Source organism: Acinonyx jubatus, chromosome E3 (genome assembly GCF_027475565.1).
Source record: "Acinonyx jubatus isolate Ajub_Pintada_27869175 chromosome E3, VMU_Ajub_asm_v1.0, whole genome shotgun sequence".
NCBI classification, from domain to species: domain Eukaryota; kingdom Metazoa; phylum Chordata; class Mammalia; order Carnivora; family Felidae; genus Acinonyx; species Acinonyx jubatus.
In genome coordinates this window covers 17003113-17025564 of record NC_069398.1, presented here as the reverse complement: position 1 = coordinate 17025564, position 22452 = coordinate 17003113, and the positions used below count along the sequence as shown (strand labels likewise).

At 56.7% G+C, this 22452-nt stretch overlaps 1 protein-coding gene across 2 annotated transcripts in view; it reads left to right on the top strand.

Annotated features, from left to right (window-relative positions):
- The window catches only part of NSMCE1 (NSE1 homolog, SMC5-SMC6 complex component), a 30707-nt gene extending 9210 nt beyond the window's left edge, over positions 1-21497 (top strand). For both annotated transcript variants that reach the window (XM_053212891.1, XM_027051129.2), the window contains exons 3-8: positions 14866-14987; positions 15856-15933; positions 17140-17286; positions 19757-19873; positions 20809-20929; positions 21310-21497. In XM_053212891.1, coding sequence (XP_053068866.1) covers positions 14866-14987; positions 15856-15933; positions 17140-17286; positions 19757-19873; positions 20809-20929; positions 21310-21389 — 665 coding nt within the window. In that variant the 3' untranslated portion in view covers positions 21390-21497. The remainder of the gene's footprint in view (positions 1-14865; positions 14988-15855; positions 15934-17139; positions 17287-19756; positions 19874-20808; positions 20930-21309) is intronic.
- Positions 21498-22452: the final 955 nt, after the last annotated feature.

The following is a 22452-nucleotide window of genomic DNA, read 5'->3' as shown; positions in this document are numbered from 1 at the left end:
TCCAAGGGTTTTAGGAGTTCTGTGCCAGGAACCAGGGATGGCAACCAAGTATCTTTTTTATGCCACAGGCAAGAAGGGAATGAGCACTACAGTTGCCTCAGCTCACTTCCCTGAGCCCGTTTTCAGGCCACGGGGCGGGGCGGGGGGGGCGGAGAACCTGAGCAGAACTAAGCAGACTGGCTGAGCTGAGGGGATGGGGATGGGGGCTCAGGGAGACCAAAGCGCTGGCAGGTCAGAGCGGCAGAGGGGGTGCGCAGAGAGAGCTGGAGGTGGGGGCTGTCAGCTGAGGGCTGAGCTACCCGGTAAGCAGCCTGAGGCTGGGCAGAGATGTGGTGGGAAGGATAAAGAGAGGGGTGGGGGGCGGGGGGAGCAGGATCAGTCAGTTGAGCGGCTGACTCTTGGATTGGTTTTGGCTCAGGTCGTGATCTCACTTTTCTAGAATTCGAGGCCCACGTCAGGCTCTGTGCTGACGGCTCTGTGCTGTGGAGCCTGCTTGGGGTTCTCTATCTCCCTCTGTCTCTGCTCCTCTCTCTCTCTCACTCTCTCTCTCAAAATAAATAAATACATAAATACATACATACATAAATACATAAATACATAAATAAAGACTAAGAGTGAAGCAGTGCCTGGTGTCCACAGGGCTGGGAATCATGCCCGCTCCAGGCACAGCGGCTTCCCTGGTGAGTTCTGCAAAGTGTTTAAGGAAGAGGTGCTACCAGTTCCACCCACGCTCCTCCAGAAAGTTGAAGACAAGGCAACGCTTCCCAGCTCGCTTTCTGAGGCCTGAATTATCCTGATACCAGAACTAGACAATGACATTGCGAGGAGAGAAATCCAAAGACCAAGGTCCTTCATGAATATAAATGCTAAAATTTTAAACACACAGTTTTAGCAAATCTAATCCAGCAATATATAGAAAAGATGATACAATATGACCAAGGTGGGGTTTAGCCCAAGAATGCAGGGTTGGTTTAATATTTGAAAACCAACCCATGTAGTTTGCCATATTAACAGACTAAAAAAGAAAAAGCATGTGATCGTGTCAGTAGTGCAGAAGACGCATTTGGCAAAATCTGGTATCTATGTTGGCATGATGCCCCAAAGGTTTCTTACAGGAAACTACAGGGGAGAAGCAGATTTACAGAACAGGCTTAGAGCAGGAGAGAGGATTCAACAACTCTGCAGAGTTTAAAAACCTCACATGTATTCTTGACCAAAATCCCTTAGCAAAGTAGGAAAAGAAGGAAGGTTCTTTAACCTCCTAAAGGGGTTCTGTGTGCAACCTTCAGCTTCACATCATACATACTTCACTGTGAAGACTAAATACTTTACCCTAATATCAGGAGCAAGACAAGAATGGCCATTCTAACAATCTCTCTTCTAGCCAGTGCACTTAGGCAAGAAAAAAGAAAAGGCATTCAGATTGGAAGGGAAGAAGTAAAACTGTTGATTGAAAGACATGATCTTCTATGTAGAAAATCTGATGGATCTGCAAAAAAGCTACTAGAGCTGATAAGTAGGTTTGGTAAAGTGGCAGGATACAGGATCAACATCCAAAAGTTTGTGGTATTTCTCTATACTTGCAGTGAATCATCAATTGAAATTTTAGAAAGTACCATTCAAGATAGCATTAAAAAATACAAAATACTTAGAAATAAATGTGACAAAAGTCTGTAAGGCCTGTGCACTGAAATGCACGAAACATTGCTGAGAGAAGTCAAAGAAGATCTAAATAAATGGAGAGACGCACCATGCTCGTGGGCTGTGAAACCCAATACTGTTAAGATAATCCATTCTCCTCAAGAGTTGGTCTGTAGATTCAAGTCAACCCCAGTCACATCCCAGCAGCACTTTTTGTAGAAATTCACAGACTGATTCTGAAATTCACGTGGAAATGTAAAGGACCTAGAAAAGCCAAAACAATTTTGAAAAAGACAATCAAACTTGGAGGACTAACACTGATGAATTAAAGTTAATTAAGAGTGACTACCTGATCTTGAGACATAATATATAGCTCCCCTATCAAGACAGTGTGGTATTGACTTAAAGATAAACTCGTAGAAGAGAGAGTCTAGAAATAAACCCACATGTGGATGGACAGCTAAGTTTTGACAAAAACGTAAAGGCAGTTCAGTGGAAATATTCTTCAAAAAATGATGCTGGAATAATAATTGGATAACCCCATGTTTTAATGACTCTCGAGCCATGCTTTGCACCATATACAAAAATTAACTCAAAATGTAACATAGACCACAACGTAAAACCTGAAACCGTAACACTTACAGAAGAAAACATAGAAGAAAACCTTTGTGACCTTGGGTTCGGCAAAGCTTTCTTGGGTATAACACAAAGGTATGATCCGTAAGAGTACAAGTTGATAAATTGGGCTTCAGAATTAAAAAATTCTCTTTAAAATACACTGTTTAGGGAATAAAAAGACAAGCAAAATACTGGGAGAAAATGTTTGCATATCACAATCCAATAAACTACTCATATCCGGAATATAGAGAACTCCCCAAATCCAACAGTTAGGAAACATACAACCAAAAAAAAAAAAAAAAAAAAAAAAAGAGCAAAAGACTTGAACAGACACTTTGTCGAACAAGTTCTATAGATCGCACATAGGCACGTGAAAAGCACTCCACCTCCTGAGGGCAACGCAAAATGAAGCCACAGTGAGATATACTACATGCCTGTTAGGCCAAAATTGAAAAGATTGCGTACTGAGTAGTGACGAGAAAATGAAGGAACTAGAACTCTCTCTGTTGGAATCTAAAATGAGTAGAGCCATTTTGGAAAAACACAGGCACTTTTATGACACAGCCATTTCTGTTTCAAGTATTTGTTTTTAGACTCAAGAGAAGCGAAGATACATGTCCCTACAAAGGCTTGTGTGTAAATATTCAGAGTAGTTTTGCTCGTAATGGCCACAGAGTGGAAACCTGGCCATCCATCAACAGGCAAGCCTGTAAATGGGCTGTGGTATGGTCTGTCTCCTGGAATATACTACCTGGTAGTAAAAAGGAACGAGCTGTTGCTACATGCTGCTATATGAATGAATCTCAGAGTGATTATGCTGAGTGGAAGAAGCAAGGGAAGAGATTACGTGTTGTAGCAGGACTCCATTTACGTGCAATCCTAGACATTGTGTACCTAGGTGAAGTGACAGGAAGGCCACTGGTTTCCTGGTGATGGTGTAGGGGAGGGTTGTGAGGGGTGAGAGAGAGAGATTACGAGAGTTTGAGGGAACTTTTGGGGGGTGATGGATCTATGTATTGTCTTGATTGTAGCGATGGTTTCTAGGGTGTACACATGTGTCAGAACTTACTGACTTGTGTCTTTAAAGAGGTACGGTTCACTGTATGTCAGTTCTATCTCTCCAAAGCTATTTTTTTAAAAAAATCTGAATTTGAAACCACTTTACAACTTGGTGGCTGTATAACCTTGGTCAAGTCACTAAACCTCAGGGCTTCAGTTGTCCTAGCTGTGAAGTGGGGCTGGAGATATCTGTCACCCAGGGTTATTTGTGAAGATTATGAAGATACTGTGTGGCAGGTGCTTAAAGCCTGTAGGTGCCCAAGATGGTGAAATTTAGGGGATAAATCAGGTGCGCGGAATAGAGCTCATTCCTGCGGTCCGGTGAGGCTCTGCGTCCTCTGTGCTGGCCTCTATGGGAATGATTGCACCATCCAGGAAATGTATCCTTTCTGTCCTGTATCCCGGGTGTACCGGAGGAGCACCTTGCTTGAAGTCTGACTCACGAGAGTTGGGAAGTGGTTATGGAACAGTCACGTAGCCATGGAAAGTTTCTTTGGTTCGGTTTCCTAGAAAACAGAACGAACGTTGGAAGCCTGAATTCTGAAGCCTTCACAAGTGGCCCAAGGCCCTTGGGGAGGAGGTGCTTAAGCCTGATGATTTGGTCACGGAATGGTGTTGCCCAGTGTGGGGCTTGAAGGTGTGCCAGCCTGGAGGCTGACTCTTGGTTGGAACCTTTATTCCATTTATCACGTGGCTTTACTGAACAGAAGCAGAAGGTTGCCGCGGCCCACAGTTGTCTGACGACAATTCTGAGTCCCTGGCCTCGTTAAAATGTTCTGGGTCTGGTCTTCTGTGTTTTGGTTGGACAGGTTCGCTTTTTAGGGAATCGCGGGGTCCAGCCTGCTCACCTTACAAACGTGGAAGCGGAGACCCCTGGGAGTCGGGTGTGCTGTCACCCAACACCCAGCTGCTTCTCGCACCAGCTCCGGCCCCCCCACGGTCAAATGCTGCCTCCCGCATCAGTGGTGCACTTGCGAAGGGCCTTCTTCACTGCAGCTCCTCGGGTTGCTTTTTAAACTTGTTTTTTATTTTGAAATAATTCCAAACTCACCAGAAAACCGTAAGAATAGTCCAGGGTCCAATAGCCCAATTTGAAGCTCTGTCATTACCACCAAATTCTTCAGGGAATGTCTCCTCCCGGCAAAGACATTCTCCTGTCATCATAGGATAACCATTCAAATCTGGGCATTAACACTGAGGATTCCCTGCCCTCTCATCTGCAGACCCCACTGGAGTTTTCCGGTTGTCTCAATATTGTCTTCTGTAGCAAAGGACCCACCGCGGGGTCACGTGTTGCGTTTGGTTGTCTCTTTAGATGCCTCCAGTCGGGAATCATTCCTCAGTCTTTCCTTGACTTTTATGACCTTGACATTGTTGAAAATTACAGCTTATTTATTTATTTATGTCGATTTATTTTTGAGAGAGAGAGACAGAGACAGAACACGAGTGGGGGAGGGGCAGAGAGAGAGGGAGACACAGGATCCGAAGCAGGCTCCAGTCTCCGAGCTGTCAGCACAGAGCCTGATGTGGGGCTTGAACCCACGAACTGTGAGGTCATAACCTGAGCCAAAATCAGATGCTTAACCGACTGAGCCACCAGGTGCCCCAGGTTAATTATTTAGTAGAACAGAGCTGATAGAAATTCAATGTGAGCCACATCTGTAATTAAAGTTTTCTGGTGGCCACATCAAAAGAGGTAGAAAGAAACAGGTGCAATTAATATCCCGAATAGCATTTTAACATGTAACGAATATACAAAAATTATTGAGATATTTTCCATTCTGTAATAGCACGTCTTTGAAATCCAGGACGTATTTGACACACAGGACATACCTAATTTGGACGAGGCACAGTGCAAGTGCCGGGCCGCCCCGGGCCCGATGGCTGCTGTATCAGGCAGCATAGCTGTGGAATGTTCCCTCAGTTCGGGTTCGTCTGGTGCCTCCTCCTGGTTCGGTTATGGGTGTACTTTTTCGTTCGGCAGAAATGTTGTAGAAGTGGTCGTGTCCGCATCCCGCCTGGTGGCGCGTAGTGTTGACTCAGACGCGCCTGCCGGGTCTCTGCGCTGTGACGTCACTCTCCCCTGATTCTGTGACTCTGATTCAGAAGCACTTTGCAGGGAAGCTCTTTGAGGCAAAGCACATGTACTACCCTTACACCCTAGATGTAGTATCCGTTGGTGTTTCTTCCCCAACGTCCTTTCTTTTCTGGCGCTTGTCAGATGGCCGTGAGTGCCCTCTGTATTCCAGCACTCACATTTTGTCGTCAGTTGTATGCTCGTTGTTGTATGTTAAGTGTAGGGGGTCTTTTCATTATCTGTGGTCCTAAGGACAAATTAGGTAGAATCTCTACACTTTTAGATGAAACAAATTAAGATCCGACGTTATTTCAGCGAGCAGAACAAATACTACAGCGTTCGAGCAAAAAACCAGTTAACCGAAACGAATGTACCGAAAATAGACGAGTGACCACAGTATGAGAGGAACATTGGGGTTTGACAGATATTTTCCGCTTTTGTCAGACCTCGTGCCTGCCTTCATCCTAGCTCTGCTTTTCTCCTGCTGAGTGACACGGCTGTTGGCCTCGCCGCGCCGGTGCCTTCCCAGGACTCAGCACGCGTCAGCGGAGGGTCACAGCGACGTTGACACTTGTGCTGTTCATCTCGCGTGTGCAGTGGCATCTGTAAGCGTCTTCTCTTTCCGGGGAGGACTCGGTGGTAGTTAGAAGCTGCCTCCCAATAAACATCCCCCTACTTTTAATGAGCCCGTCATACCGTTTTCCCCCTTGACTGTAAAGAACAGTTAGTAGACTTACCACCGTCACAACCCGCTCGCCTTCCCAGTTAAAGGGGATTCGGCATGTCGTGAGCGTGAAAGGCGACGTCTAAAATGGCACTGGGTGAATTTTTGAACACAGAGAAGTCCACAACTCACTGTGCTTCGACAGGAATCTCGGGTCTCAGCAGGCTCCGTGACCACGAGGAGACAGACGTTGTCCTCACATCCCTGGCTCCTGAAGGACCCGATGGGTCCAGATCCCAGCCCACTCTTGACCGTGTGTAGCTCAGGGGCCCAGGGCGGGACGGATCCACAGCGGCCGGCGCAGATTTCTGCGCGTTCCACGCTCTTCCAGGTGTAGATGTCACTGGTTTTGGGTTGTGTTTTGTACTGGATCCCAAACACAAGGGAGGTCGTGTGTGGGCAGTGGAGGGCTGGGGATGAATCCGGATTGTCACGGGTAAGCTCTGGCCAGAGCAGTGAACCATTTCTTTGGACAGAGGTTTAAATCGGGGACTGGGAAAGTTCTTTCAGTTTCTGAGCCTCAGCTCTCTGTTTGATGAAGGAAGTCTCACCTACCTCATGGGACACTTGTGAGGGTGTGCAGGGAGACTTCTGTCATATGCCTGGTGCAAAGTACTTCCTGGTGTGTGTTCAGCACGTGCCCCTTGCTGCCCCTTCCTTCCTCTGTGGTCATCTGACCCCACGGGCCCGGGGACAATCAGGAGACCCGTCAGGCTGCTAAATAGTGCGACAGAGACCAGAGGACTGAACTTCTGGTGCTGAGAGTTTTCTCCAAAAATCCAGAAAGTGTGGTCACGGTTTCCTAGCGGAAGGGAGTCACGCGTGTGGTACTGAGCTGGGAAGGCGCCCTGTGGGCCGGCGGCAGGCCCGCGCGACTGCAGTGCAGAGCCGGGGGCGCGCCTCGGGATCACAGATGAGCCACCGGGGGCCGTGCGGAGAGGGGCCGCCGGGACCTGGCCCCTCTCTGGCTGTGCGTGGTGACGGGGTAGAGGGCTAGAGTGGGCACCGGGAGACCGTGGGAGGCTGGTCCACACCGTGGGGAGAAGGTGGGGGGGCCGTATGTAGGGAATTGGAGAAAGTGGCCAGTCTCCCCCTGACCGCGCTAGGGGCCCGCTCACAACACCGGGCCGCCTTGCTGACCCCTGCTGGGCACGGGGCCCTGAGCTACGTCTCGCACGTGGACCTGGGCAAAGACCACCCCGAGGCTGCGCATTCAGAACAGAGCGTGCTCGGGCAGGGGAGGCGCTCACCTCACCTGCGTCTCGGTGGAGACTCCAGGGCAGGTAGGGGAGTGGGGAGAGTGGAGGGCTTCGGTGTAGCCTGACCGGAGGCTGGCGGCCCGGGAAGCTGGAGGCGGGCTTCCTAGAAGCGGGACACCCCGCCCCTGGCTAGGGGAACGTGTTTGGCTACCTCCGGCTGGCGTCCTAAGTTGGACGCAGGAACGAACACTTAGGGAAGCTGTCAGTTACAGAGCGAGTCCTGGCCACCCTGAGCCAGTTATCATGGGGGCTGTTGTCTGGCGTCCTGGGCCGGTTGCTGGAGATGGAGGTCTGGCCTCCTGCGGGTCTGGCTTCTAGGCGGCAGGTTGGCGCCCCGGGCTGGTTCCTGTGGATAAGGGGTTCCTCCTCTGGGCTGGGTGCTGCGGACTGTGGGTCAGAGCCCTGTTCTTGCACGTTATCTGCCCTTGGCTTATATGGCAGTATTTCAGGCTTTTCATGATTATTATATTGGTTATAGTGATCTGTGATCAGGGATTACCACTCACTCAAAAGCTCAGATGATGGTTAGCATTTTTAGCAATAATGTATTTTTAAATTAAGGCACACACTGTTTTTGCAGACCTGACGTCATCATGTGTTTAATAGATTCCAGTGTAGCGTGACCGTAACTTTTCTATGCACCGGGAAACCGAAAAATGCATTTGACTTGCTTAATTGCGACGACACTTTATCGTGGTGGTTTGGAACCAAGCCCACGAAAGGTCTGAGGTCTGCCCGTGCTCAGTCTCTCAGAAGAATGAGCGTGACACAGTATGTTCCTTCGGGTTCTCCACCGCCTCTTATCTGGTGGCTCCGGGAACACGGTGGCCTCGTTCGTCATCGTGTCTCTTTATGGCAGGGTCACAGCCCACGTCAGAATTCGAAAACTGGGGACTGTCAGTGGTCTGTAGCGGACGGATACGGATTGTTTGCCCTACAGTGTTTTAAAAATTAATTCCCACGTTAAAAAACAAACACTGACAGAGAGACTTGTCACAAAAATCCAAAGACTGGGTCTGTGGCAGGAACAGAGGAAGTCCTGCTCCTCTCGGGGGACGCGCGTTCCCCACTTCACCCGCTGCGCCCGCGCTTGTCCACGTCTCTGCTTCTGCCTGGCGTCTGCGGGCGTCTGATTCTGTCAGGAGCAGCAGGCTGTGCTCAGATGAAAGCTGGGGAGGAGGAAGCCTGCACACCCGGAATGAGGCACAGCCGCTCTGGTTTTAGGGGGTGGGCGGCCACCCCCCGCGGAGCCCCTGCATCAGTTCCTTGGGGATCCCTGGTGGGGGGGAGTGGGGGGCCACCGCCGGTCCCAGTGGCAGATGGCCCACCTGTTGTCAAGGGCGGGGACGAAGTGACATGTGCACGAATGGAATCGGTAGTGAGGTTCTGCTGCAGGCGGCTTGGTTTTCTGTGATGAGTCACGTAATTCAGGACGCTGCCCGGCTCAGCACCATCCTGAGGAGGCGGCACTGTTCTGTTGCCGACCGCAGCACTGACCAACACACCCCTGGTGAGGGGGCTGGCCGATAGGTGGGTTTACCGCACAGACGGACGCGGTAGGCGCACGTCCCCGTCACCACCGGCCGTGGTGTCGTCGTGGGTCTTGGAACGCTTGGTGCCTGTGGCCAAAATGCGGGAACTGTGCCAAACAGTGTAAAACAAGTTTTATGTGCTGTTATTTGAAGCGAGGCCCCAGAGCAGGCTTTCTAACTAAAATAATCTGTTGATTTAAAAAACAAAACACAGCAAAAAGAGTCTCTGTGGACTTGCAGACAGATCTCTGAGATTTAAAAACTGTCCATTACTAAAAGCCTCTTCACCCCGAACCATCAGAGCTCTGAGCGAATCTACCTTGTCAGAGGGCACTGCCCCGTTTCTCTTTTTCGATTCAGAAACCTGAGGGTGAGGGCATCGAGTGATACTGTTGAGCACTGAGGTATTTTTTTACCCTTAAATGGGAAAAGTCACACAGAAAAGTCAAAGAATACAGTGAGGCCCGTCCATCGCCCAGCCACGGTGGCAACTCATGACTAATTCTGTTTTATCTGCTTACCTCCTACCTCCTTAACCCTTGTTATTCTGAAGTAATTCTCAGACATCGCTGTGTATCTAAGCAACATTTTTTCTTTGTTTTAATGAATGCTCGAGGCCATTTGTCGCTGTGCCAAACTAAAGGCCAGACATCTGATTTCCCGTCTGCACCATGTCACTTACGGGTCCTGTGATCTCGGGTAAGCCCTTAAGCTCTGTGACCCTCGGTGTCCGCCGACGTGCAGACCGTGCTGCGTCCCGGCTCCCCGGGTGGTTGTTCGTGAGGCTCTGCGGAGATCACGAGGGAGAGGAACCGGGGCACCGAGTGAAATGGTGCACAGATACAGAGAGCGACTTATCTAATGTATCTGCCACATGAAAGACAGCTTCTTCCCCCTGCTCTTCTCAGCACCGTTAACCAGCCAGACTTGGGGAGCGGTCTCGTTGTCGGTTCCCAGCTCTCTCCCACGTATCCCACTGTCCGGGGAGCCATTTCTCCCCAGGCCGGTGGATGTGAAGGTCACAGGCTGAGACGTGCCCCCCGCCCCCACTCCCCCACTGCCGCCGCCCCGTGTCTCTGCCTGCCAGCCTTTCCCGGCCCGGGGGCGGGGGGCTGCTCTGCGCCCCATCCTCAGCTCCGTGCTCAGGGGGGCCACCCGGCCAGCCCATCAGATGAGAGGCCTGTCACGGGGCGGGTTGGCCTGCAAGTGGTTCCATCCCTTGGGGTCTTTAATTTTAGGCTGTTATTTCCTCTACCTAAAAATAGCATTTTCTATCTATAGTGCCTAGTTTGGAACAAAACTGTTTGTGGCTCAGAAGTTAGGGCAGCAGACTTCCTGACCGCCCGCTCGCCCGCCCACCGCCCAAGTGTGTGGTGTGCCCTGGGTTCCAGTAGCCTGCTGGGAAACAAGGACCCAGCTTAGCAGGCAGGGGTTTGTTGGTTAAACTAAAACTGAATTTTGAAAGAAAAGGAAATAGTATATATAGAAGTGGTCAGAGGAAAACAGCCTCCGAGTGAAGCAGCCTAGCTTGTCAGAGGGATGGTGTCCTCTTTGGTTGGTGCTGCCCCAGCCTGTGGACTGCCCTGAGTCCCCCCACCCCCACCTGTGTTTTAAGTTTATTAGTCTATTTTGAGAGGCAGAGACAGTGCAAGCAGAGGAGGGGCAGGGAGAGAGAGAGAATCCCAAGCGGGTTCCGCGCTGTCAGCGCAGAGCCCGACGAGGGGCTCGAGTTCATGGAACTTCGAGATCGCGACCTGAGTCGAAATTAAGAGTCGGATGCTTAATTGACTGAGCCACCCAGGCGTACCTGAGTCCCCTTTTATAAATTGTCCCATCAGAAGGGCATTTCCTGCTAAAGAAGGAGCTGTTCTGTCCTCTTCCTGGGCCTTGGGCTGTCAACCCCGCAACATGGCAGAGCGTGTGTTCCCAGAGAACACTCGCTCTGCTCTCCAGGGGGCCTGTGGCTTCATGCCCAGGAGCTTGGGAAGTGGTGTCGGGCAGGCCCGGGTGCCCTATCTAAGCCGTGGGAACTCTGGGTAAGTGACTGAACACTCCCCAAGCCTCTTGTAGAGACAGATGATACTAACGGCTCACATTATGGGTCTGTTCTCACGGTGCTGAAGGGAGCAGGCTCCTGAGTGGCGCCCAGCACGCATTAAGGTGAATTCCAGCCACACAAGTGTAGGCTCGCCGTGTGCGGCCCAGTTTTGCCGTAGCCCACGGGGGAGGCCCTGGTACAGCCTGCTCCCACGTAGAGAGGACCCGGGGCGGGGGGTGACGTAAGGTCCATAGACCTTTGCTCGGTTCAGACGTGGTGCTGAGCATCCTGGTTCAGGTGTCTCCTGCTCCCAGAGGAGACAGCAGGGTGGGGCCAGGGCCGGGCCCGTCACTTCTTGGAGCTGGTCGTCCCGTGGTGCTGATGGCGGGTCGGTGGTGTTGAGGGACCCAGGCTCTGACTCAGCTCAACCTGCAAAGGCAGTGACTTGGAAACTTAGCTCGAGCCTCCTCTTTTCTCAGTTGGCTCGGGATCCTGAAGGGAGGACTGATGTTATGAATTTTCTGAAGCCCGTCAGTCGTAGAAACAAGAAGTGTGTGATTTTGTCTTTTATCTCATGCCCTTTATCATGACCCTGGACTCAGGCTCCAGGGCCAAAGGGACCCTTCGACAGTCCTTTGGCCCAGCGTGTTCGCACGGGTCTACAGAACATAGCTGCTCCACAGGGGCCTTGGGGATAGGGCGGGGAGTGGGGGCACAGCAGTGAGAACAGCTCACCGTAAGACCCGAGGTCCAGAAGCTCCCGTCTGGTGGGCACCCTTGACGTGCATGTCAGGGATCTTGGCAGCAAGTGATCGATCCCGGTTCTGGCCAACTTTAAAAGAACCATGTTGGGAGGCTGGTGGGAAAGGGACACACAAAGACTGGTTGACAGCTAGGGGCCAGGCTGGGGAATGGGCAGGACCCCAGGGGCACGAGGACACAGGACGACCTTACGGCCAAAGCCTTCCTCGCTTCTCTGTGCTTCCTCCCTCTCGGGGCTGAGCTGGAGCCCCCCGGTGGCCCTCCTCTTGTTGCTTCCTAGACTGGCCCACACCTGGCTGACCTCCGATCTGGCCCCCTCATCTTCCTGCCTCCTGGTTCTCTGGATATGGGTTCCTGGAATTATTCTCCTTCCAAAATCACACATAGAGGGGAAAGACAGTTAAAAAAAAAAAAAAAAGCTAGGGTCTGGTTAGGGATGGAAATTGCTGTTGGCAGCTGAAAATTACCAGGTGACTCTGGTAGTTACCAAATCTGGGGTGGGCAGATTGTAGCTGGAGCCAAGGGATCAGGGAAGGCAGTGCTTGAGGAGGCCTGCACGGGAGGGGATGGGAGGGGACATGACCGGGACCCGGGGGCAGTGTGTGTGTGGGCGGGGGCGGGGGGCGGGTGGAGTGAGGGCTGGCGCTACACAGAGGGTTTGGGGGTGTGTTCTAGACACATGTGAAGCTGGAGGTGAGGTGCAGGGGGTGATGAGAGAAAGGGGGGGACTCAGCTGGGGTCCCCCAGAAAGGTAAGGCAGGACTTGTCCCCTAAAACTCAAATCCAGGAGCAGTGTTACTGAACACGAGAAGTTTATTCTTAGGGGATGATCAAGAGGGAGACAGCATGGCACAGGGCCCGAGAAACATGCACCGTGTCAGCAGCAGACAGGGACACGGACATGGCCTCGACGTAGGAAGCCGTGTGGTCAGGGAGGGTAAGAGGGGAGAGAACGTGAGCCGTGGAGCAGGTGGTTGGTTTCTGCAGTGAGCACGGCAGTAGGAAGTGGTTGTTGTTGGTGTTGTTGTTAAATGAAAATCCAGTGAAAATGTTCACGGTTCTGAAAACCGAGGCTGGACAGCACGGCACAGGAGGGTGGGAGAGGGGGAAGGGCCGAGTGGTTCATACCCTCCACTCACACAGGGTATCTGGAAACTCCGACGTATTGGAGTGTTTGTGATCTGCCCACAGGGTACATTTTTTTCTGAACGACACCCAGGAGTGGCCTTTCCAGTGGAAAATGTGCAGTGTCACTTTCAGAGGGAGGTGGGAGTTGCCATTGTGTCATATTGTGTGGACCAAGTGGCTCCTGCCCGGGGAAGAGCCCTGTCACTTGCCCTGTCGGTGAGGGGTGGCTCCCGAGTGCCTGGTCACCACGCAGCCAGGCTCCTGGGCGGGCAGGCGGGGGGCGAGGCTCTGTGGCAGAAAGGGCTTCTAGGCCCTCACGCTTGGTGTGGAAGAGGAAGAAAGGCGAGGCCACTGTGTACCGGGGGCCACAGAGGACATTTCGTGGAAAAAAGTCCTGTTTGAGCTGGCTTCCGTAAAGAGTAGGCAGAAACGGGGGGTGAGGAGGAAGAGGCCTTCCAGAAAGGAGGGGGTGAGCAAAGGCCCGGAGGGAGGAAACGCTGTCCAGGCTCTGATCACAGGCTTTCCAGCAGCTGCGACCAAATTCTATTGTCCCGCTGTCCTCACAGTTCGTGTCCCCGTATCACCTGTGGATACTGTACCGCCCAGTATCCGTAACAATACTGACTTGTTTTTAAACACGTTTACTTAAAAAGGAAGCTTTGAGGCCTGCTGAGATTTGCATATTAATGTTATGTCATGGTCTTTGTCATTAGCTTCCGTGGGCCCCCCAGTGTCCCCCCCCCCGTACCTGCGTCAGAACTGTCTCCTTTACGTGGCGCACGTGGCTGTGACCTTCACTGCCACCAGCGTGACCTGCTATTTTGTCAGCTTTAACCATGGGCTTAGAAATCTCTCTCTCTGTAGGAAGCCTGATACAGGTAAAGCTCAAGTGCCTTGGGATGTGATCCCCTCCTCTGTGTCTCCCTCCTGACGGTGGCTTTAGTCATCAGCCTAGTGGGTGTCTTTCCAGGCCTTTCTCCTGCAGTGTTGTTTCATTGGTTTCATTGTCGTTCCTAAGGTAAGTGGTATCATATTGTCTGTTTTTATGATGGCTCCTTCTCATAAATCTGTTGAAGTTACTTTAATAAATGAAAACAGTAATAAATACTTCTTGTTTAGAAAAAGGATCACAGTACACAGAAGGGTAATTCCAAGACGCAAAGCCGACTACGTCCTTTCTCTGCTTCCCACTCTGAAGGGCTGCCTGTGGCCCGCAGGGGAAGGTGACACGTTGCCCTGGTCTCCGGGGCCCTGCGCCAGGGCTCCCGCCGCCCCTGCAGCCTGGTGGACCCCAGGCCTCTTCCCTCCACTCACTGCAGCCCCGGGTTCTGTCCGTACACCTCCTCCGTGGGCTGGTGGCCCCGGCCAGGGGACTGGGCAGCGTGGAGGCGGGACAGCACACGGAGCCGGGAGGGGGCCGGAGCCAGCGATCCCGCCCTCCTCTGCCCCTTGGCCTGGTCACCGAGTTAGGGGAGGCCACTAGCACCTGCCTCGGAGGGCAGCTGGCAGGAAGGACTCACGACTGGGACAAGCACCCAGCACAGCCTCTCACTGGGGGCCAGGGGTGGTGCTCAGTGTGAGCTGCTGCTCTCGCCCTGCTTGTCGTCGGTCTTCACTGCCGCCCGCTGTCCCCGGGCCCAGCACGTGGGGCCTGGCACGGGAGCGTTCGGTAGGCGTCCGGATGGCGGATAAAGGGAAGATGGGATAGAGACGGACCCGGCACACGTGAGGCCGTGCGGGCACAGGCTCCGGGTGGGGAGGGGCGCGGAGCAGGGAATAGGGGGCGGCAGGCCGGGGGCTCCCAGCGAGGACAGGGAGAGCGCGGCAGGCTCCGACGCCGTTTCCCGGCCCTTCCTACGCACAGCGCCCTCCCCGTCTGCACACTCAGGGAAGAAGGGGCCACACAGACTGGCATTCACCCAAGCGGGCTGGGCCCTCGCCTGCCTCTGGCTTGGCTGGCCTGCGCTGGGGTCGACGGAGTGGGTAAGATGGCCACACTTTCTTGACGCCATCCCGTTTCTCTCCAGGCACTACCGCCGTGGAGGAGCTGGAGGACTTCATCAACAACATTAACAGCGTCTTGGAGTCGTTGTATATTGAGATTAAGAAAGGGGCTACCGAGGACGACGGGAGACCCGTTTACGCGCTGGTGAGTGCACGCCGGCGCCCTCTAGTGGCTCCCGTGAGGAATTGCGGGAGTGGAGGTGCCCCTGCCCCGGCAGCTCGGCAGCCCTGGAGCCGGGGACACGGACACAGCCTGGCCCTGCCTCCCCCTCCAGCCCCGGTTCCGGGTCACTGGTGCCACTGTACGAGTCCTCTGCAGTGATCAGGGCCGGGGGCTGTCACCTCAGTGCTCACCTCCCTGCCCCTGCCTGAGACACTGCAGCACGCGTTTGGCTTTGTTTTGTCTGTCGACAGTTGGATGTAAGAAGTCATCCCAAATGTATGGAACACTAGGATTAAAGGAGGAAAGCGGTTTCTCATTTGGAATAAGACACAGAGGCTGTGAGAAGAGAAACGGGGGGGGGGGGGGGCCTGGGGACTGAGCCATTCAGGTTCCAGGAAGCCCCCCGCCAGAGAGCAAGGGGAAGCACAGGTGGGGCAGAACTGAGCACCTTAGACCATTGGAGGAGACGCGGCTCCCCCCGCCAGGCCCGCCCAGAGAGGGGCCGTAGCCAGGGGTTCCATACTGTTCCAGGGGAGAAGGGTCGTGGAGCTGAGTAACTGCGGAAACGCCGCGGGCTTCGCGGCGCCTTTTGCATTTGAAGCTCCGTTAAGCGTGCAGACGAGTTCCCCAAATGTGTCTGATTTCGGAAGCTCCCGCACCGCCTCTGGAAATCTCCGAGAGTCGGGGATTCCGAGCTGGACACCCAAGTCTGTAACATGCGACTGGTCACAAATCCGGGCCCTGTGGCCGACAGTGCCCGCACCCCGGCGCTCAGGGACTGGACAGAGGGGGCTGGGCGAGCCGGCCAGTGAAGGGCGCCGCCTGACCGTCACGCTGACCTGTCTTTTAGGTGAATCTTGCAACGACTCCGGTTTCCAAAATGGCCTCGGATTTTGCAGAGAACGAGCTGGATCTGTTTAGAAAGGCTGTAAGTACAGTATGGTTGTTCATTGGCCGGGCTTGCGACGGGAAACTTGTCGTCTTCAGCGTTAGAAACGGAAACTGCCATCGTAGAGGGTCACCGCCACGGCCCCAGACGGCCATCTGCGGGGTCCCTGCCCAGCGCATCGCCTCCGGGCGCCGGCTCGGGAGGGCGCCGTGGCTGCCTGGGAGGGAGCTGTGAACCCCGGTCGGTGGAGCACCGGGCGTCTGGGTGTGTGGTGCAGGCGGACCGGCGTTCCCGCCTGGTGCTCGCCGTGCCGCCCAGACCCCCGGCGGCGGCAGCCGAGGCGCCAGGGAGCTCACTGGCAAGGCCGGATCCCGGTCCCTGCCCGGCCCGCGGCCGTCCGTGTTAACAAGGGCACCCCGTGGAACCCTTCCCGTCCGCATCGGAGAGGCACTGCTCTGCCTCCCCGGCTTCAGGGCTCTTCCCTCAGCCCCCTTGTCACTCACCCGGCTGAGCGCCGGGTCAAGGCGGTGCTTCTCAGCCCGGGCCGCGTTCCAGGAACCGGGAGGTAGGAGCGTCGAGACATCCGGTCTCGTCCACATCTGGCGGATCTGGGTCTCCGGTGACGGGTCCTAGAAGCCTCCCTTTCCAGCCTTCTCTGAGGGCAGTCAGCAGCCGAGGTCGAGGACCCGGCTGTGACGGCAGACGCTCCTGCGCATGCGGAAAGCCTGTCTTCCTGGTGGCCCCACCCCGCGTGAGCAGTCTCGGGGGCGGTGCCCGGCAGCCCCTCCTGGCCCCGGGCTCCGGCGTCTCTGCCGCTCCCGAGTGGGCCTGCGTCCTGGCTCGCCCGGGCTTTGCTTTCCCGCCCTCCCTGCCTCCAGCCAGCCCCTCGGCCCCCGCTCTCCTGCCCGCGTTTGAGTAGACGGGTGCCGCCTCGTCATCCACTCGTTCATCCCTCGGCTTCTCTGCCTTCGGGGAGGTGGGGGCAAGGGGGCCGATTCCGGATCCGGGGGCCTGAGGGTCATCTATCTGGCATGGTGTCACAGGGTGACCGTTGAGACAGAAGGACTGACCATGGTCACGGCTGTTGATGTTCGCTACTAAACTGTCTTCCTGAAGGATTGTTCCAGGGCTCAGCTCTGCCCGTGATCGGTAGTTTCGCGGCGCCCCTGCCAGGATCGGTGTTATTGCTTAAACGTTGTTTTTGCCGATTTAGTAGATGAACGTGGTACCTGCTGTTTCTTCCAGTTGGAACTGATTATTGATTCGGAGACTGGCTTTGCGTCCTCCACAAATATCTTGAACCTGGTCGATCAACTTAAAGGCAAGAAGATGAGGAAGAAGGAAGCAGAGCAGGTGCTGCAGAAGTTTGTACAAAACAAATGGCTGATCGAGGTACGGTGTCCAGCGGCTTCCCCAGCCTGGCTCACCGTTCAGACCGGATAGCAAATTCTCCCCCCGAACCGTATCGTATCCAGTGGTCCGCTGAGCCGGGGCCTCCTGGTCACTCACGTCACGTGTCTAGGAGGCCCGGCCGGAAGCGCAGAGCACGCGCCCCCCGGGCTCGAGCCCCGGGTCCGCAGAGGCGGGTCCGTGTGCACCGTGGGTGAGGGCGCCGCTCTGGCGTTGGGCCTGGGACCCGGTGAGGTGGCCTGGAGCCCCTCTCCTGTAGGAGGGGAGGAGGAGTGTCCCCTGGGGGGGGGGGGATGGGAGCAGCTGCTGCCACCGTCAAGGTTATCGGTGGTTGTTATCGTCGGTGTTCGTTATCCGGGGCTAGCGCCCTCGAGTCCTCTCAGGGAGCCGGTGGCCCGCCGGAGCAGGGAGGACGTGTGGGTGAACTGCCGGAGAGGAGCCGCGGCGCCCGGGAAGGGACCAGACCGCCCTGCACGCTCGCGGTTCGAGACCCCCCACGTCCGCTTCTGCTGACCGAGCGGGGCAGACGTCTCCATGCTTTCCCACACAAGGCGAGACCTTCGCCTGGAAGCCCGAGCCAGACGGACGCAGCTCTCGCTGGCCACGGCCTGTGCCCGCACACGGTGCGCTCGGGTCAGCCTTCGGCTTCCTCGCTCGGCGGCCAGACCGTGGCCGGGGACCACGGCTCGTGGCCGACGCGATCGTTCCTTTCCAGGGAGGGCCCGCCTCCAGTGGCCGGAGCTGCGGCGCTCTGGGCCGTTGCCCTCTGACGGGGCGGCCGTCCTGTACCGAGTGCCGCCGATCACTGAGTGCACAAGTGCTCGGCTCCCGAGGTGCTTTCCTGACCGGAGGGGAGGCCGGACGGGCCACAGAACTACGGACAGGGGCGCCAGGGCGGGGGTGCCGGTGCCATGGCCACGGGTCCCCCGCTGCCCCGCGGAGACGAGAGCCCCTCTGCTTTGGTTTTAGCTGAACAAACCGCAGCTCCGTGGTTTGGCTGGCGTCCTGCACCCGGCCCTCGTCTGGGTGACTGCAGCTCCCTACCGATTGCTTTGTCACGGGTTTCCTTCCCCTTGGGGGCGTCTGGCAGTACAGAACATTCTCGGGCAGCTCGGGTGATAACTGGCTGAGCTGGGTCAGACCGCACGTGTTTAAGGACAGAGGCTGGCATCCTCGACTTGTTCACTGTGCCTTGTTGCACCTGTAGGCGTGCTATAAACTCTTGCTGAGGGGATGGCCACATAGGTAAGGGACGTGCCAGAGGGACAGAATTTACGTAAAACTTGCCAAAAACTATACCAAGAAATGCTCGCTCCTCAGACGAAGAGGAGACGGTAATTGACCTTCGTGAAGAAACGCTGGAATCACCTGGTGTTCCACCCCGAGCCGTTCCAGTAGCCCCCGTGCACCTGCTTTGGCCCCGCGAGTTACCGTGTCACGATGGCAGGGGCCCGAGGCGGGTGGTCGGGGGTCTGGGGGAGGTCCTGAGGTGGCCCAGCTAAACCACGGATCCTCGAAGCGTGGGTGTGCTGACAGCCACGCGTCCGCATGTCGCAGGGACCCGGCCAATGCGAGGCCTGAGCTCAGATTGTAGTGGTGAGGCGAGGCCTGGGAGATCTCAGGAGTCTTGGTCTTTGGGGGGTGGGCGGGGCACCTCACCTGCCCCTGCCCCTCCCTGTGACCGCCGAGGACCGAGTAGGGTCACGAACAATAAGCACCGGGCACGGTTTCAGGCACGGGGTAGATGTTGAGTAAACGTGTCTTGGGCCGGACTGTGAACTCGAACTTTTCACTGGGGCCCAGAGCAATCCTCCGTGGTCTCCACGCAGGGTCGACTTCGTCTTCCCTCTGAGGCTTATCACAGGACCACGAAGCACCTAGCCCCAAGGCGCAGGGCACATGAGCACATCTCAAGAGCAGAACCGGGCCTGGTGTGGCAGTCACGGGCCCACGGTCTGGGGAGGGAGCTGGTCAGGCAGCTCCCTGCAGGCGAGTTACAGATGGAAAGAAAGGGGGTTGCAGAACGACTTTGCCCCAGCTGAGGGAACGATGGGAGCTACAGGCTGTGTGGGGGAAAGGGGGCCCGGGGGGGAGGGGGGGGGCGAGCACCGGGGCAGGGGTGGTGCCGAGTTCGCCCCGTGGGGAGACTGCCTCCCTCCCCTCTCTGCCCCGTGTCCTCACCGTGGGAGGGGGCCACCCGCGGACTCCGGATCCATGCCCGTTGAGGAACGGGTTCCGGGAACCCTCCTCCGGTCCCTTTTGGGTCTTGGCCCAAGTCCTTCCACGCCTGAGGCTCTGCTAAGGGGCCGGCGCGGACGGCCGTCGGCGGGGCAGGCGGACGCCGGCCGTGCGAGGGGCACCCAGCCCCGTGAGCTCGCTGGACCCGCGGGGCTGCGGGACCGCCGGGAGGGGAAGGGGCTCGAGAGCTCACCTCCCCCCGCCGTGCCTGCAGAAAGAAGGAGAGTTCACGCTGCACAGCCGGGCCATCCTCGAGATGGAGCAGTACATCCGGGAGACGTACCCCGACGCCGTGAAGACCTGCAACATCTGCCACAGCCTCCTCATCCAGGTACCCGCGGGCCCCGCCCCCGCACGAGCAGACCCAGGGCATCCGAAGGGTCTGGGGCCACCACAACAGCGCCCGCCTTGCCTCCTCTCGCCCCGGGCCCCCCGGTTCCAGTCCCGGGGCGCGCTTGATTTTGTTTTCCCCCGGAAGGGCTCTCAGGAGCCTGGCGTAGCCCGCGTGGCCTGGCAGTGGCGTGGCCGGCGTCCTGCCGCGTCGGGCACTGTTCTGTGTCGCGCTGCCCGCCTGGCGGGGCACGTTCGGGGCTCCTCCCCCGTCTCTCTCTACGGTCGTCAGCTCCGCTCCCGTGAGCCTCTGTGCACCTGTACCCTGGGCCGCCTGGTGATTATTTCCCTGGGTCGAAATTTCTGGAACAGAGTACACGGTTGTTTTTTTTTAAGTTTTATAGTTTTATTTCTTCAAGAGCGAGAGAGATGCAAGGCGGAGGGGCAGAGAGGGAGGGAGAGCGAGAATCCCAAGCAGGCTCCAGGCCGTGGGCACAGAGCCCGACGTGGGGCTTGAACCCACGAACCGTGAGCTCGAGCCCTGAGCTGAAACCAAGAGGCGGTCACCTAACCGACTGAGCCACCCGGGCACCCCCCCCCCCCCACGTGTTTTCGTAAAGCCTCCGACCCACGTCCAAAAAGCCGGAGGCGTGAGAGCCGCGTGCACCGGGACCCCTCGTTTCTGAGGTGGCCTGGCCGTGCCGCTGCGCTCCGGCCTGTAGCATCCTGAGCGCCCTCTGCCTGCATGCGTGCGTGGGACTCTAATAAAAGTTCCTAGAAGCCCTCGCGCTGAGGGCCTCGGGGTCATCGTCACCCGTCTGTGGCCCGAAAGACCGCACTCCGGAGCCTGCCGGCCGTCCTGCCCGCTGATCGCCGGAGGCGCGCGTGCCCGTCGAGGGGCGCGCAGCCGCTCAGCCCTCGCCTTTCTGGTTTCAGGGGCAAAGCTGCGAGACCTGCGGCATCAGGATGCACCTGCCGTGCGTCGCCAAGTATTTCCAGTCCGCCCCGGAGCCGCGCTGCCCCCACTGTAACGACTACTGGCCCCACGAGATACCAGGTTCGCGTCCCTCAGGCGCTCGGGGGCAGGGCGGGTGGGGGACACCCGGGGACGGGGAGCCGTCAGCTGAGGGCTCCGCCCGTGTGGGTCTGTCCGCGGGTCCCCGGCCCTCCAGGGGAAGCCGCTCCCGCAGTAAGCAGACGCCTGTGTTCGCGCACGCCTGCAGGGGCCCTCAGAACGCAGCGGAAACCCCCTGGCTCATGAGGGTCTGGTCTAGACGAGACACCCCCACCCCTGGCCCCGCCCCCAGCAGCTGCGTGCGGGCGGGAGGTGAAGGCGGTGCCCATCCCTCCCCGGCCGCGTTGCGGGGTCAGCAGGGCGTGCCGAGGCCGCCACCTGCCCTGCCGCTCACGGTATCTTCCGGCCTCTTCCGTGTACAGAAGTCTTCAACCCCGACAAGGAGCGGGAGGCCGGGACCTCCAAGGCGAACAAAAAGCCCTCGCGGTCCAGGCAGCACTAGCTGGCGGGCCCTGTTCGGAAGAGAAGCGTCAGCGTCTCCCGTCGCACCGAGTCCCCTTGCTGCTTTGTGTTCGCTCGTTAGCAGGTCTGGAATAAAAGTTGCTAAGGAGTCGTGGCTGCGGCCTCAGTCTGTGGTTGTGCGGGTCGTGCGCCCCCGGAGGAAGCTTCACGTCGTGGCCCTTCCCTTCCTGGGCTCCCCCTTAACTGAGAGCCCGCCTGGGGGGTTCGGGAGCATCAGGCAGGTAACGGAGAGCGTCCCCACCGACTTACTCAGAGAAGGTATTTCTTGGGACGTACGAGGAAGCTTGTGGAGATGACCAGAAGGCAGGAAAACCAGCGGAGAAAAGACCGACCTTGGAACTGGGGGCCTGGAAGGGCTGGGCAGTTCGGACAGCCCGCTGCCTGCCTACCTGGCCAGGTGCTCTGGCCCGCGAGGAAGGGCAGGGTCGTCGCACACAGGTGCAGACAAGTCCCAGCTGTCAGGAAGCCCTGGGCACCTGGTCCCTGGGGACACTCCCGGCCCCACCCTTCTGGTCTCCCCTGCATTGATTCCAACGTGAACTTCCCGAAGACTCCTACCAAAACCTTCACGCACAATTCTCGAGACCCTGCCTGGTGCTCCAGGTTTGGGACATCAGGCCGTTGCCCGCCTCCCTGCACAGCCCGTCTTCACTCAGCTCCCTGCCGACACCTCTCGCTCGGTCACTGGACCGGTGATGCTCACGACTGTCCCGCTTCCTGGGGCCTCCCCTTCCGGCCCTTGTCACACAACAGCACGCAGACCTGTCTCCCTGGCCCGGCGCCCTTGTCCGTCCCAGTGCTGGCTGCACCAGGCCCCCTCCGGCCACCCAGTTCCCTCTGCTCCGCCTGCACGGCTCCTTCCTCTCCCCCAAGGGCTGGGCCTTCCTGCCCTAGGGCTGCTGCACCTGCTGCGGGGAGGTCCCCCTCAAACCTCACTGCCAGTTTGGGTGTCCCGGTCATTCTGGCTTATTCACATGTCGTCTACGGTAAATCGTGTCCCCGTCACGCTGTTCTGTTTCCTTCATGGCACTCGTCACTACCTG